The sequence below is a fragment of the Bombina bombina genome, chromosome 6 (assembly GCF_027579735.1).
Source record: "Bombina bombina isolate aBomBom1 chromosome 6, aBomBom1.pri, whole genome shotgun sequence".
NCBI classification, from domain to species: Eukaryota; Metazoa; Chordata; class Amphibia; order Anura; family Bombinatoridae; genus Bombina; species Bombina bombina.
In genome coordinates this window covers 6,801,904-6,819,398 of record NC_069504.1, presented here as the reverse complement: position 1 = coordinate 6,819,398, position 17,495 = coordinate 6,801,904, and the positions used below count along the sequence as shown (strand labels likewise).

The 17,495-nt window shown below is 42.5% G+C and overlaps 1 protein-coding gene across 1 annotated transcript in view; it reads left to right on the top strand.

The window, feature by feature from the left end:
• The window catches only part of NME6 (NME/NM23 nucleoside diphosphate kinase 6), a 150,622-nt gene that overhangs the window by 17,651 nt on the left and 115,476 nt on the right, over positions 1 to 17,495 (top strand). Inside the window, exon 2 of the mRNA XM_053716304.1 lies at positions 11,862 to 11,954. Coding sequence (XP_053572279.1) covers positions 11,868 to 11,954 — 87 coding nt within the window. The 5' untranslated portion in view covers positions 11,862 to 11,867. The remainder of the gene's footprint in view (positions 1 to 11,861; positions 11,955 to 17,495) is intronic.

The window sequence follows — 17,495 nt, the reverse complement described above, 5'->3', positions numbered from 1 at the left end:
ACATAATCGTGAGGGCCCGGATAACACTAGGCGCCTTATCAATATTGCTTGCGAATCGACAAGAATGAACAAGCCTTTCTCGGTTATCTCTCTGGATGCCGAGAAGGCTTTTGACAGGGTCAGATGGAGTTACCTGTGGGAGACTCTTGTCGCCTTCAAATTTCCCCCTGACATACGCCTCGCGATCCAAGCTTTATACTCCAACCCCACAGCAACGGTCAGGGGGGTAGGGTTCCATTCGTCTTCATTTCCCATTTTTAATGGCACAAGGCAGGGTTGCCCACTTTCTCCGCTCCTGTTTGCGCTGGCAATCGAGCCTCTAGCGGAAACAATACGTATTGACAGGGACATTGTAGGAATTACACTTTCTGGCTCCAAACACAACATCGCATTGTTTGCAGATGATGTGACGGTGTTTTCTGCAGATCCGCTTCGCACAATCCCTAGACTTTTGAAGATCCTTGAGGACTTTGGCTCCCTTTCCTTCTACAAGCTAAACACCCCCAAAACGGAAATTTACTTGTGGGGTTTTCCCCAAAAATATGTCACAGCCCTCCAAAGACAATTTGACTTCAAGTGGTCTAGCAAAGGGATTACTCACCTTGGAGTTCAAATCTCTAATGACTTGAAACAGATGGTTAAGGACAACTATTTACCCCTCTTAGCGGACCTAAGAGCGTTAAAACATGTTTGGGATCATAAGAACATCTCTTGGATGGGCCGTATAGCGTCCCTTAAGATGTCGTTCCTCCCTCGGCTCACCTATATATTTAGATGCCTTCCAATCAGAATACCCACTCACCTTTTGCTACAGTTTCAAAGTGAGTGTACAAAATTTATTTGGCAAAACAAAACTCCTAGAATAGCTCACAAAATCCTGCAGTTCCCTGTCCAGCTTGGGGGTCTGGCTTCCCCATCCATAGTAAAGTACTATGAGGGAGCTATGCTTACGCACATCTCCCAGTGGGGAGTGCTCCACTCACAAGACAGGTGGAGAGACATTGAACAAGCCTCATTACCGTTTGATATATACCTAAAAGATCTAATCTGGACTCCGGTCCATAGCCGCAGAACCCTAAAGATACATAACTCGGTAGTTTTGGAATGCCTGGCAATCTGGGATAAGATCCGGCACCGTAAACTAATTGCGCCACACCCCTCCCCGATCACCTCCATCCCAGGCCTCTTTACAGGTCTAGCAGAAACACACCCCAATACGTGGGCTAGGTTGGGGGTAAAACAAGTTTCAGACTTTTGGTCAGAGACTAATGTCGATGGATATCTCTCGCTGTCTAAGGACAGACCAGGCGAAGACATCCCACCCTACCTCCTATTCGAGTTCACCAGGATCAAGAGTTTCCTCTCTAGCTGGGGCTTTTTTCCCTCTGCTCCACGTCATCTCACCCCATGGGAGTCTGTATGGAAAGGAGGACGTAGACTCCACAAACCTCTTTCGAGATATTATAGCCTGCTGGACGGTACTGTGCCCCCAGACTTGGCCCCGCACCTACGCAAGTGGGACACTATTCTTCACTCTCGAATCTCGGCTGATGCCTGGCAGGGGTCCCTCACCTTAACCAAAAAATCATTGCATTGTGTGACAATGTTCGAAACCTATTATAAAGTTATTTCCCAATGGTATCTGGTCCCCGCGCGGCTATCTAAGATGTTCCCGACATCTTCTCCGCAATGCTGGAGGGAATGTGGCTCCCACGGAAATATGCTTCACATATGGTGGGAATGTCCTAAGTTGACTCCCCTGTGGAACACCTGTTTCCGTACCCTGTCTGCTCTTGGGATTCAGCTACCAAAAAACCCTGCCACTGCACTCCTACACCTAAACCTACAGGCCCTTCCTAAACATCAGCAGATTCTCTGCGTTTATCTCCTGTCATCGGTTAAAACCAATATTGCCAGGTACTGGAAAAAAACATCCCCCCCTCGTTGGCCAGATATTCTCAAAACAATGGCTTACTTACATGCTATGGAAAAGGACATATTCTATAGTTTGGACAGAAGTGACCTTTTTGAAATGGTTTGGACTGACTGGACAGACACACATGACTCCACATGGCTTCCCCAGGTTAGAGTTTAAGAATCCTCGTTACGTACGCCTCAGGCGATCCCCGGCAGTATTTCCCCCCCCCCCCCCTCTCCCATCCTTACAGATGAACCCTTCCCCCCCCCCCCCCACCCTCTTACCCTTCTTTAACAGCTGTTTGGAAATGTACTGACCCTATCTTTGAAACTTGAATGTCTCAGTTGTAATTTTTCCATAATACTTTCTTCATGTTATGCACTGAAATTTGCAGGGGACCTGCGAGTCCCCATTTACTGTTATATATTGTTAAAAATCAATAAAAACTATTTGAAAAAAAAAAAAAAAAATCTGATCAAGCAAAAAAAAAAAAAAAAAATTTAAATCCATAATTTAAAACACAGAGTTTGAAGTTAAGTGTGCAGTGCCCACATTATTTAAATTTAAAGTTTTTGACATTGAATATTGCTAAGCTTCCCTTTTTCATGGTTATTTGATTTAATTAGGTACAGACTCCATATATGTTATGTCTGTTCAGTCAGAGGATGCAGTATCTATTTTTATTTGTCTCTGTGTCTCCATTTATTTAAAGACTGCTGTTAACTTGTAATTCACAAACCAATTGAAAGCTGTTGCATTGTGTTTTTAATATGTGCTGCTTTTATACAAGTTTATATTAATAAAAAGGAGATAATGAGTCATTTAAAAAATATATGTAATTATTGCAGTTTAAATGTTTTTAGAAATAATGCCACTGTAAAGTAACTGGTTAAACACATAGTCAAAGGGAGACATTTAAAATTAAATTTTCATGATTGAGGTAGAGCATGCTATTTTAATAGACATGTATATGTGTATATACTGTGTGTATGTGTGTGATATATATATATATATATATATATATATATATATATATATATATATATATATATATATATATATATATATATATATATATATAAAAAGTCTACACACCCCTGTTAAAATGTCAGGTTTCTGTGATGTAAAAAAATGAGACAAAGATAAATCATTTCAAAACTTTTTCCACCTTTAATGTGACCTATAAACGGTACAACTCAATTGAAAAGCAAACTGACATCTTTTAGGAAGAAAAGAAAAAAACTAAAATAATGTGGTTGCATAAGTGTGCACACCCTCTTATAACTGAGGATTTAACTGTGTTCAAAAGTAAGCAATCACATTCAAAATCATGTTAAATAGGAGTCAGCATACACCTGTCATCATTTAAAGTGCCTCTGATTAACCCCAAATAAAGTTCAGCTGCTCTAGTTGGTCTTTCCTGACATTTTGTTAGTCGCATCCCACAGCAAAAGCCATGGTCCGCAGAGAGCTTCTAAAGCATCAGAGGGATCTCATTGTTAAAAGGTATCAGTCAGGAGAAGGGTACAAAAGAATTTTCAAGGCATTAGATATACCATTGAACACAGTGAAGACAGTCATCATCAAGTGGAGAAAATATGGCACAACATTGACATTACCAAGAACTGGACGTCCCTCCAAAATTGATGAAAATACGAGAAGAAAACTGGTTTGAGAGGCTACCAAGAGGCCTACAGCAACATTAAAGGAGCTGCAGGAATATCTGGCAAGTACTGGCTGTGTGGTACATGTGACAACAATCTCCCGTATTCTTCATATGTTTGGGCTTTGGGGTAGACGGCAAGATGAAAGCCTTTTCTTAAGAAGAAAAACATCCAAGCCAGGCTACATTTTGCAAAAACACATCTGAAGTCTCCCAAAAGCATGTGGTAAAAGGTGTTATGGTCTGATGAAACCAAGGTTAAACTTTTTGGCATTAAGTCCAAAAGATATGTTTGGCACAAAAACAACACTGCATATCACCAAAAGAACACCATACCCACAGTGAAGCATGGTGGTGGTAGCATCATGCTTTGGGGCTGTTTTTCTTCAGCTGGAACTGGGGCCTTAGTTAAGCTAGAGAGAATTATGAACAGTTCCAAATACCAGTCAATATTGGCACAAAACCTTCAGGCTTCTGCTAGAAAGCTAAACATGAAGAGGAACTTCATCTTTCAGCATGACAACGACCCAAAGCATACATCCAAATCAACAAAGGAATGGCTTCACCAGAAGAAGAGGTTTTGGAATGGCCCAGCAAGAGCCCAGACCTGAATCCAATCGGAAATCTGTGGGGTGATCTGAAGAGGGATGAGATGCCCTCACAATCTGACAGATGAGAGTGTTTTTGCAAAGAAGAGTGGGCAAATCTTGCCAAGTCAAGATGTGCCATGCTGAAAAACTCATACCCAAAAAGACTGAGTGCTGTAATAAAATCAAAGGGTGCTTCAACAAAGTATTAGTTTAGGGGTGTGCACACTTATGCAACCATATTTTATTTTTTTATTTTTTCTTGCCTTCACCTAAAACATTTCAGTTTGTTTTGCAATTGAGTTGTACAGTTTATAGGTCACATTAAAGGTGGAAAAAGTTATGAAATGATTTATCTTTGTCTCATTTTTTCTTAGACTTTTTATATCCACTGTATGTGTGTGTGTGTATATATGTGTGTGTGTTGGTTTTTATATATTTATGATTACATAAAATGTATTCCTTTTGCATATTACCTAATTTGTCTCTGTAATTTATTATAGATAGTGAGTGTGCTTTATTCCTGGTCTTTTGTATTTACCTTATGCGGTCCCTTTATAACGGTTAACTTTCTATTGCCATAGGAGAATATTTATTATTAACACAAAGCTTTACTTTAACATATTAAAAGGCGTCTAACAACACTGACGCGTTTCGACCGTAGAGGGCTTTTTCAAACTGTTCTCTGTCTGTCTGCTCAGTCTGATTATTGCTGTGTGTGCAGTAACTCACAATTATTCCTTGAAGCAACACTTTCCCTTCTACTTTACTCGCTGTACAGCTGTTCTAGCAGGTCTTTAAGGGTGGCTCTTTTCAGCCTTTCATACTGTATTCCCATTAGGTCCGGATGTGTAGCTGCTCTTCTGGGCTATGAGGAATAACCCGTCGCTTGCCACCAATTGTAGCGGAGAGGCAGTAGGATCCGCAATATCTTTTAGTTAGGAAGAGACATCCTCATCTTAAAAATGTTGTCTAAATAATTCAGTCCAAGTTTAAGTCTAAATCAGCTATTTATTTTGCTTCTAGCCACTGCTTAAAACTGGTGCAACAACAACAACTGCTAACAACAACTGTCTAAGACAATACAGTTACTCAAAACTGAAGTTAACCCCTCCAGTACTGTTGGATTTGCACAGGGTGACTTAACATAATGCCTGAATCCATAATCCGTAGGGAGGTTGACAGAGGGGTCTGTCACAATATATATATATATATATATATATATATATATTTACTGGCACTTGACAGAGAAAGAAAGGACATGCTGGAATATCAGTGCTAGATTTATTTATTTGCTTTAATTTTTAATATGCTCATAAATTTACTGGATTGCAAATACCTTCCCTGGTACTGTGGAGTGGACTATAAGTTTCTTTATTATGTCACTTATGGGCAGTTTTATACATGTGTAACAGCACCACCTAATGGCCAGAGCACTGTTATCCACTGCTAGAGAATATTGATACTAGTCTCCTATACTGCATAGCTTTCTACTCCAGGTTTGTTGTTGTGGACATTTAATTGATGTACCTGAACCATCATTTATTTTTATTTTTCTATGCCCATAAAAGGGGAAAATAACATATTTTAAAAAATCGTCAAATATAGCATCTTTAGTGAAATAAAGTTCTATTTGTGACAGCAATTAGCAAGCAGATTGATTTTATGTATCGCTGACCCCTATGAGCAAATCAAGTACTTTAGCTCTGTGTACTTCAGGGAAACTATGTTTTAAGTGCCACTTAAAGATCGCATTTTCCATTTCACAAATCATATATGTTTGTTTATGCAAGTCCATCTACAGGCTGCCATTGGGGGTATGGTAGTTGGTAACTGAGCTACCAAGAACACCTGGGCTTGAACTCTTATCAGTGCTATTTATTATTAGATGCTATGTCCACCTTATATGTGCTATAGATGATTTGTGTCATTTTAAACTACATAGCTTCCCTTAAGTACACAGAGCTAAATTTCTTTTGATTTGCTCCATATAGGTAGGTTTCTGTCCGAAACCGATATTTCAGAAATTCCAAATATCGGCCCTAATAATTGGTCGCTCCGATATATCGGTCTATCCCCAGTAGTGACCCCTATATAGTGTGTAATAATCTACAGTAGTGAGTACTGACCCCTTTATAGTGTGTAATAATCTACAGTAGTGAGTACTGACCCCTATATAGTGTGTAATAATCTACAGTAGTGAGTACTGACCCCTTTATAGTGTGTAATAATCTACAGTAGTGAGTACTGACCCCTTTATAGTGTGTAATAATCTACAGTAGTGAGTACTGACCCCTATATAGTGTGTAATAATCTACAGTAGTGAGTACTGACCCCTATATAGTGTGTAATAATCTACAGTAGTGAGTACTGACCCCTATATAGTGTGTAATAACATCCTGTAGTGTGTACTGACCCCTATATAGTATGTAATAACATCCTGTAGTGTGTACTGACCCCTATATAGTGTGTAATAACATCCTGTAGTGTGTACTGACCCCTATATAGTGTATAATAACATCCTGTAGTGTGCACTGACCCCTATATAGTGTGTAATAACATCCTGTAGTGTGCACTGACCCCTATATAGTGTGTAATAACATCCTGTAGTGTACACTGACCCCTATATAGTGTGTAATAACATCCTATAGTGTGTACACTGACCCCTATATAGTGTGTAATAACATCCTATAGTGTGTACACTGACCCCTATATAGTGTGTAATAACATCCTGTAGTGTGTACTGACCTCTATATAGTGTGTAATAACATCCTGTAGTGTGTACTGACCCCTATATAGTGTATAATAACATCCTGTAGTGTGTACTGACCTCTATATAGTGTGTAATAACATCCTGTAGTGTGCACTGACCCCTATATATGTGTGTATGTAGGTAGCTTTTCCTGTACAGTTTATACATGTGCACTGCGGCTCCTCAGTATTGGGGGTGACCCCGTTGCTAGCTGTTCCTGTACAATTTATACATGTGCCCGGTGGCTCCTCATTATTGGGGGGTTACGGTTACCCTGTTGCTAGCTGTTCCTGTACAGTTTATACATGTGCCCTGTGGCTCCTCAGTATTGGAGGTGACCCTGTTGCTAGCTCTTCCTGTACAGTTTATACATGTGCCCTGCGGCTCCTCAGTTTGGGGGGGTGACCCTGTCAGTAGCGGTTCCTGTACAGTTTATACATGTGCCCTGCGGCTCCTCAGTATTGGGGGTTACCCTGTTGCTAGCTGTTCCTGTACAGTTTATACATGTGCCCTGCGGCTCCTCAGTATTGGGGGTTACCCAGTTGCTAGCTGTTCCTGTACAATTTATACATGTGCCCTGCGGCTCCTCAGTATTGGGGGTTACCCCGTTGCTAGCTGTTCCTGTACAGTTTATACATGTGCCCTGTGGCTCCTCAGTATTGGGGGTTACCCCGTTGCTAGCTGTTCCTGTACAGTTTATACATGTGCCCTGCGGCTCCTCAGTATTGGGGGTGACCCCGTTGCTAGCTCTTCCTGTACAGTTTATACATGTGCCCTGCGGCTCCTCCGTATTGGGGGGTTACCCTGTTGCTAGCTGTTCCTGTACAGTTTATACATGTGCCCTGTGGCTCCTTAGTATTGGGGGTGACCTCGTTGCTAGCTGTTCCTGTACAGTTTATACATGTGCCCTGCGGCTCCTTAGTATTAGGGGTGACGCTGTCAGTAGCTGTTCCTGTACAGTTTATACATGTACCCTGTGGCTCCTTAGTTTTGGGGGTGACCTCGTTGCTAGCTGTTCCTGTACAGTTTATACATGTGCCCTGCGGCTCCTCAGTATTGGGGTGACCCTGTTGCTAGCTGTTCCTGTACAGTTTATACATGTGCCCTGCGGCTCCTCAGTATTGGGGGGTTACCCCATTGCTAGCTGTTCCAGTACAGTTTATACATGTGCCCTGCGGCTCCTCAGTATTGGGGGGGTGACCCCGTTGCTAGCTGTTCCTGTACAGTTTATACATGTGCCCTGCGGCTCCTCAGTATTGGGAGGTTACCCTGTTGCTGGCTGTTTCTGTACAGTTTATATATGTGCCCTGCGGCTCCTCAGTGTTGGGGGTGACACTGTCAGTAGCTGTTCCTGTACAGTTTATACATGTGCCCTGCGGCTCCTCAGTATTGGGGGTGACCCCGTTGCTAGCTGTTTCTGTACAGTTTATACATGTGCCCTGCGGCTCCTCAGTATTGGGGGTGACCCCGTTGCTAGCTGTTCCTGTACAGTTTATACATGTGCCCTGTGGCTTCTCAGTATTGGGGTGACCCTGTTGCTAGCTGTTCCTGTACAGTTTATACATGTGCCCTGTGGCTTCTCAGTATTGGGGGTGACCCTGTTGCTAGCTGTTTCTGTACAGTTTATACATGTGCCCTGCGGCTCCTCAGTATTGGGGGTGACACTGTCAGTAGATGTTCCTGTACAGTTTATACATGTGCCCTGCGGCTCCTCAGTATTGGGGGGTTACCCTGTTGCTAGCTGTTCCTGTACAGTTTATACATGTGCCCTGTGGCTTCTCAGTATTGGGGGTGACACTGTCAGTAGATGTTCCTGTACAGTTTATACATGTGCCCTGCGGCTCCTCAGTATTGGGGGTTACCCTGTTGCTAGCTGTTCCTGTACAGTTTATATATGTGCCCTGCGGCTCCTCAGTATTGGGGGTGACCCTGTTGCTAGCTGTTCCTGTACAGTTTATACATGTGCCCTGCGGCTCCTCAGTATTGGGGGTTACCCTGTTGCTAGCTGTTCCTGTACAGTTTATACATGTGCCCTGTGGCTTCTCAGTATTGGGTGACCCTGTTGCTAGCTGTTCCTGTACAGTTTATTCATGTGCCCTGTGGCTTCTCAGTATTGGGGATGACCCTGTTGCTAGCTGTTCCTGTACAGTTTATACATGTGCCCTGCGGCTCCTCAGTATTGGAGGTGACCCTGTTGCTAGCTCTTCCTGTACAGTTTATACATGTGCCCTGCGGCTCCTCAGTATTGGGGGTGACCCTGTCAGTAGCTGTTCCTGTACAGTTTATACTTGTGCCCTGTGGCTCCTTAGTTTTGGGGGTGACCCTGTTGCTAGCTGTTCCTGTACAGTGTATACATGTGCCCTGTGGCTCCTTAGTATTGGGGGTGACCCTGTTGCTAGCTGTTCCTGTACAGTGTATACATGTGCCCTGCGGCTCCTCAGTATTGGGGTGACCCTGTTGCTAGCTGTTCTTGTACACTTTATACATGTGCCCTGCAGCTCCTCAGTATTGGGGGGTGACCCTGTTGCTAGCTGTTCCTGTACAGTTTATACATGTGCCCTGCGGCTCCTCAGTATTGGGGGGCTACCCTGTTGCTAGCTGTTCCTGTACAGTTTATACATGTGCCCTGCGGCTCCTCAGTATTGGGGGTTACCCCGTTGCTAGCTGTTCCTGTACAGTTTATACATGTGCCCTGCGGCTCCTCAGTATTGGGGGGTTACCCTGTTGCTAGCTGTTCCTGTACAGTTTATACATGTGCCCTGCGGCTCCTCAGTATTGGGGGGTTACCCCGTTGCTAGCTGTTCCTGTACAGTTTATACATGTGCCCTGTGGCTCCTCAGTATTGGGGGTTACCCTGTTGCTAGCTGTTCCTGTACAGTTTATACATGTGCCCTGCGGCTCCTCAGTATTGGGGGGTTACCCCGTTGCTAGCTGTTCCTGTACAGTTTATACATGTGCCCTGCGGCTCCTCTGTATTGGGGGGTTACCCTGTTGCTAGCTGTTCCTGTACAGTTTATACATGTGCCCTGTGGCTCCTTAGTATTGGGGGTAACCCTGTTGCTAGCTGTTCCTGTACAGTTTATACATGTGCCCTGCGGCTCCTCAGTATTGGGGGTGACCCTGTTGCTAGCTGTTCCTGTACAGTTTATACATGTGCCCTGCGGCTCCTTAGTATTAGGGGTGACGCTGTCAGTAGCTGTTCCTGTACAGTTTATACATGTACCCTGTGGCTCCTTAGTATTGGGGGTGACCTCATTGCTAGCTGTTCCTGTACAGTTTATACATGTGCCCTGCGGCTCCTCAGTATTGGGGTGACCCTGTTGCTAGCTGTTCCTGTACAGTTTATACATGTGCCCTGCGGCTCCTCAGTATTGGGGGGGTTACCCCGTTTCTAGCTGTTCCAGTACAGTTTATACATGTGCCCTGCGGCTCCTCAGTATTGGGGGGGTGACCCCGTTGCTAGCTGTTAATGTACAGTTTATACATGTGCCCTGCGGCTCCTCAGTATTGGGGGGGGTGACCCCGTTGCTAGCTGTTAATGTACAGTTTATACATGTGCCCTGCGGCTCCTCAGTATTGGGGGTGACACTGTCAGTAGCTGTTCCTGTACAGTTTATACATGTGCCCTGCGGCTCCTCAGTATTGGGGGTGACCCCGTTGCTAGCTGTTTCTGTACAGTTTATACATGTGCCCTGAGGCTCCTCAGTATTGGGGGTGACCCTGTTGCTAGCTGTTCCTGTACAGTTTATACATGTGCCCTGCGGCTCCTCAGTATTGGGGGTGACCCCGTTGCTAGCTGTTCCTGTACAGTTTATACATGTGCCCTGCGGCTCCTCAGTATTGGGGGTTACCCAGTTGCTAGCTGTTCCTGTACAGTTTATACATGTGCCCTGCGGCTCCTCCGTATTGGGGGTGACCCGTTGCTAGCTGTTCCTGTACAGTTTATACATGTGCCCTGCGGCTCCTCAGTATTGGGGGTGACCCTGTTGCTAGCTGTTCCTGTACAGTTTATACATGTGCCCTGCTGCTCCTCAGTATTGGGGTGACCCTGTTGCTAGCTGTTCCTGTACAGTTTATACATGTGCCCTGCGGCTCCTCAGTATTGGGGGTGACCCCATCAGTAGCTGTTCCTGTACAGTTTATACATGTGCCCTGCGGCTCCTTAGTATTAGGGGTGACGCTGTCAGTAGCTGTTCCTGTATAGTTTATACATGTGCCCTGTGGCTTCTCAGTATTGGGGGTGACCCTGTCGGTAGCTTTTCCTGTACAGTTTATACATGTGCCCTGCGGCTCCTCAGTATTGGGGGTGACCCTGTTGCTTGCTGTTCCTGTACAGTTTATACATGTGCCCTGCGGCTCCTCAGTATTGGGGGTGACCCTGTTGCTAGCTGTTCCTGTACAGTTTATACATGTGCCCTGCGGCTCCTTAGTGTTAGGGGTGACTCTGTCAGTAGCTGTTCCTGTACAGTTTATACATGTGCCCTGCGGCTCCTCAGTATTGGGGGTGACACTGTCAGTAGCTGTTCCTGTACAGTTTATACATGTGCCCTGCGGCTCCTCAGTATTGGGGGTGACACTGTCAGTAGCTGTTCCTGTACAGTTTATACATGTGCCTTGCGGCTCCTCAGTATTGGGGGTGACCCTGTCGGTAGCTTTTCCTGTACAGTTTATACATGTGCCCTGCGGCTCCTCAGTATTGGGGGTGACCCCGTTGCTCGCTTTTCCTGTACAGTTAGTAACATAATGACAGTGGCTTGTTGTGTGTGGACTAAAGCTCAGATTGCAAATTGCTGATTGAATGTTGATAAACAATAGCAGTAAAAGGGATGTTAATTAGTTCTAAAACCAATTAGACTTGTCTGATGCGTTATTCTATAGCAGCACAACTGTCCTTTAATAATGTATGCATCTGTTTTGCTTGTTATTTCTTGTCTTCTGCAGGTGACTATGGCGGCACGTAGCTGGGTGCGCACACTTCAGCTCACCTTAGCTGTAATTAAGCCTGATGCTGTGGCCCATCCTATTATATCTCAGGTAATTGTAAATCAATCCAAAATAATAATCCCAAATGTCAATAAGAATAACCAACTTGTGTGCTTGATAGTTGTCCTCAGATGAAGTCCTGGGTGTTTCTTTGAGTCTTCATTATCCAGTTGTTAAACCGTCCTTTAAATTGTCCCTATGAAAGATAATTAAATTGTCCCTATGAAAGATTGTACAAAGATTAAAATAAAAAAGGAATAATGCTTACCAGCTGGGTCAACGCATTTCGGCCCTAAATCAGGCCTTTTATCAAGTCGTTTAGGTTCCCTGTCTTGTCTCTCCCGTATCATCTGTGTACTCTAGCTTTGATATTGGATCCCATTAGTAATTAAGATGATCCGTGGACTCATTGTGTCATTAAAAAGAAAACAAAATTTATGTTTACCTGATAAATGTATTTCTTTTTTGACACGATGAGTCCACGGCTCGCCCTGTTGTTGTAAGACAGGTTGTTGGGTATTTTAAACTTCAGATACCTCTGCACCTTGGTTTTTTCTTTCTCTTCATAACTTCGGTCGAATGACTGGAGTGGGAGGGAAGGGAGGAGCTATTTAACAGCTCTGCTGTGGTGCTCTTTGCCTCCTCCTGCTGACCAGGAGGTGAATATCCCATTCGTAATTAAGATGATTCGTGGACTCATCGTGTCAAAAAAGAAATAAATTTATCAGGTAAGCATAAATTTACTTTTTCTTACTGATCAGGCGTTTCTAGGCCTGGAGGGCAGCTGAGTCTTTCCCCTTTCGAGTCCGGATTGTTTGCCAGGAGAGAGGAAGAGGTCTCCGGTCTTGCAGTCAGCTGCTGAGGTGTAAGGCCTTTTGGGTACGTTTTTTACACACTTTTAAATTTAAAGGGCCAGTAACATTTTTTTGCAGTTAAACTTTTTTGTGTCTAATTAAAGTTTTGATTGCATATCATATAATTCTGATTCATTATGGACCAAGCAGACTTGCAAAGTGTTACTTGTTCTTTGTGTTTTGATGTAAATATGGAACCACCAATCCCTTTCTCTCCCTCTTGTATTGAGAGGACTTTAAGTTATAGAGATAAAAAAAATTCTGAGGAAAACTTTTCAAAGGCGGATGCTGTCAAAGAGTCTGACGTGGTTCAGGGAATACCGCAGCTTTCTCCCCAGGTGTCCCAAGATTTACCGCCTGCACTTCTGCTATAGCTCCTGCTGAAGTTACTTCCCTCATGTCTTCTACAATGTCTGATGCATTGTCTGCTGTTCCAATGTTGCAAGGCAAACGTTAGAGGAAAATCAGGCATTCAGTAAGTTCTGATGCACCTCCCAAGGACACGGAGACTGCTGCAGCATCTGAGGGGGAAATCTCAGATTCAGAAAGTGCTTTGCCTCTGACGGATTGGGAGGTTGTAACTTTTAGGTTTAAACTAGAACACCTCCGCCTATTGCTTAGGGAGGTTTTGGTTACTTTGGATGACTGAAATAAATGAATGGTAACTAAGACTCTAAATTAGTGTCTGTTTGCTATACCCTTTAGTGAAATGCTAAAATATTTCTATTAATAATCCCTTATGAATTATACCCAGTATACAATATTAACACACACTCACTAGCTTAATTAAACTACTTGTAAGGTCATTAACCACAAGTCGTGCTCCAGCAATAATGCAAAACTTTATTACAATGAGACTACTTAAACAGTTACAATATGCAGATTAAATATAATTACTCACATGCGGATCACTTATAAATACACAGCACTGAATTAAACATCAATATTACACTAATACAGTTGCCATCCTAATGTGAGAGTATGTATGGTGTGCAGTAATTCTATGTGTCAGCAAGAAGTACTCACGGATCCCAAAGAAAAGAGAGCGTTTGTGTTGATGGGCTTTATTGTAAGTCTTTCAACCCTCCCACAATGATGATGTCACTCATATGCAAGCCCCCTTTTTGTAATGTCCAGGTATTTGCTTTCAGCCTTGCCATGCGGTCGGGGGAGGGAAGAGCATCTGGTCAAAGGGTCTCTATATTTCCACTCACACCAGCTGGTCATAATTAGCAGACAGGGCCTGGTAATGTAATCTCTCTATATTCCAGTATCTGAATGAGGAGTTAACCCCTTCTTGACCATTCAGCTGAGTTCTACAGTGATATCCCATATATATACCCCTTCCAGACCATATCTGAATTCAGATCATGCCATTATTACATTCCCCCCTTTTGGCAATGGAGGTTACCATACCCTTCCATTCCAATGGTGGTTTTATATGAGTGAATCTGTTAGTACACTAATATACCCATCACACATAGGTGGAGTTAGGAATGTTCTAAGGACGCCTCCATTTGCATACCATAATATAAGTGATATACACGTGCAATTAATGATTTTAAATAACAACACATACAAATTTGAATAATTATACATAATATAGAAATAAATAATATGATTATAAATGGGTGTATGAACAGATTTCCCAATGCAGAACCCCATGATGACTGTTTCGAAAAGGAATTTGCTAATTTCTGCCACCAGGTAGCACTTGACATCTCTGTAAAAGTATGTTCAATCCTTTGTAGTTCTTGTTCCTGATGGTAGAAATTTACATGAACACGTTCCCCAAAATTTTTAAGATGTTCCAGTACTACAGAGTCTTTTTGCAATAAGGTTACCAATTTTTGCCAAGGTGCATCATCTACTTATATTGGTGTTATGAGTGGAGCCCCCAAGGTAGCGTTATATGTGAGTAACTGTGGGACAGTGAAGTTAAACTGTAGTGAACTTATCCTCACAGGGTACCCAGTAATGCAATAAATCCCTGGTGTGATTTGTTCCCTTGAATTACACTTGTCAAACCATACATGCACTTCATCTTTAGACTTCAACGCAACAAAACACACCTTTCCTTGTCCTAATGGAAAAATCATATCTTGGGGATTAACTTTCTCCACAAAACCATTGCAATATGAGTGATTATGCCAGCAGGAATAAAAAATTATTCTTGCCTGGTTGGGTAGAAGGAAACCTTATGCAGCCAGACATGTCTACCTGTTCCATATGGGAACCATTCCATATAAAATTTGGGAACTCTAACTCATGATGTAAAACAGGTGTTCTTGTGAAAACAAATGATAAACATTCTGATAGGTACCACTAGTGGGCACAAGTGAAGTAGCCCTGCATATATTTTCCCTGCAGCCCAACCAACTGTTCAACCATAATTCTTTGTGTTCTGATGCAAAACTGTTAACAGACTGCTCCCTCCCAAAGGTGTATGGTTATTTTCCATAGCCTGTGCTATTAATTTAAAGTCAGTTGATAATTCTGTTTGCATGGAAATACACACAAAATCCCAGAATACTTCCCTTAACCTACTAATTATTCCTATCAGTATTTCCTCTGTATTTTGAATGACCGGACCCTGAACTTGAATGACTGTCAGTGTCTCTACCAGGGTGTTTATCATTTGTTGTGTATGAATCCCTTTTGCATTTAACATCCCCTGAGACTGTAAGGTTGTTGATAAGCTGGATATATCAATGGAATTTACCACCCCTAACCCTGTTCCCACACCTCCCAAAACTGTATCCACAATATCCCTCCTAGTCCTTCTCCTAGTACCTTCTGCCCACTTAACTAATGCTTTTTCCATAGTGGCAGTAATTCTGGAACAATTTTGGTAATGTGTGGAAATTAGCCAATCTATTTTAATCTTCCACGTGATAAATTGGAATGTGGCATCCCTCAATACTGGAGTTGGCTTGATTGTACTTATTTGAAATGGACCACTAGAAACAACCCTTTTCCCCTCACACATTGGAGTATTGTCATAATGTTTCATCTTTGGTGTAGTGATTAAAGTAGAATAGATCAAAGGTGCAAAAGTAGTTGTTTCCTTTTTTTAATCTATTTTTATGTATATTTCAATCCCTCCACCAAAGTTGGAAGCTGTAACTCTCCAATTAATCCCTTCTCCAATTTGTTGTTCAAATATAACCTTGGTTATATTATAGTTATCGCCATTTATAGTGTGAATAGGATTTGCAAATGTTTTAGACCTATAGTCCATTTTCCCCATGCCACCCACTTACATTCCCATTCAACTTTATTACCCTGATTGACTCTCCAAAAAACAATTAAATTGTCTTGATGTTTTTAAGCAAATATTTCAATCCTCCCACCCGCATTAAAAGTCAATTTTCCCAAACAATCTTTGTTAAGGTCTTGAACTCCAGAAGCTTGTCCATCCTCTGATGATGTTGCTTGAGCTCCATCTACGACTCCTTGTGAGGTTGGTGATTGAAAGTTCATTACAGTCACAGATTGGAAGTTTTTGCAATAACACCCACACAAATACAAATAGGTTGGTGACGATCATTCCTCTCAGGTTCCACATAATGAAATCTGTCAAAAAGATTAAGAGAATATCAGTTCTTAGCAGAAATATCTACATCTGGGACAACTGTCCCTCTATTCACTTTACATTGGTCAACATGGACCTATTTGTAACCAGGCTGCCTTCTGGTTTTCCCAGGGGTTGATCTTTCTATTTTAATCACAGTATTACCCAATTTGTCCAAAATTCTATAAGGTCCTTCCCAGTTTGCATCCCAGGGAGAATTTTTGCGAAAATTTGTAATCCTGATCAATCCCCCCTTCTCAAACAGAGTTGTTTGAGGAGTAGATGAACATTTACAATCTGTTGGGGCCATATTAGAGGCAGCAAAAATTAGCAGTGAGCTCAACTGCTCCTGAATTTGGGAGAGATATTGATCTCTAGACACAGATTCTCTCAAGAGGGTAGACACTTGTGGTTCACCTGGGTGGCCTAATGCCATCTTTCTCCCTGTCATGAGCTCATAGGGAGAACACTTGGTAGCATTTGATGGTGTAGTTCTAATAGCCATTAGAACTGCTGGAAGATGTGTGACCCAGGATTTACCATACTGGGAAAGCATTTTGGACAATTTTGTTTTTAATGTGTGATTCATGCGCTCAACTATACCAGAGGATTGTGGATGATATGGTACATGAAATCTGGTCAGTTTTCCCAGTAGGGCACAGAGATTTTGCATTACCTGACCTGTAAAATGTGTACCCCTGTCTGATTCAATGAGTGTTGGAAACCCCCATCTTGAGAAAACATGTTCCCACAATGCTCTGGCAGTAGCCTGTGCAGTATCACAACAAAGTGGAATAGCCTCAACCCATTTTGAAAAAATATCTACAATTACTATGGCGTACCTGAGCCCCCCTTTGATAGTGGAAGTGGGCCTATAAAATCAATTTGGATAGCTTTACAGGGGCCATCTTCTACTGGTATTCTCTGGAGAATGGGTCTCTGACCTTTAGGACGTGGATTAATTTGAGCACAAATTAAACACTCTTGTACACATTTTAAACAGGTTTCTGCTAAATCTGGCCAATGAAATTTTTGCCTTAAATGGTACTCTAATGCACTTTGGCCAATATGCAGTCTTGATAAAGGCCTAGCATGGACCAAAACGCGTAGACCTTGCACTGGTAAGCCTTATTTCATTGCTACATTTATTTGAAGATTTTTCCA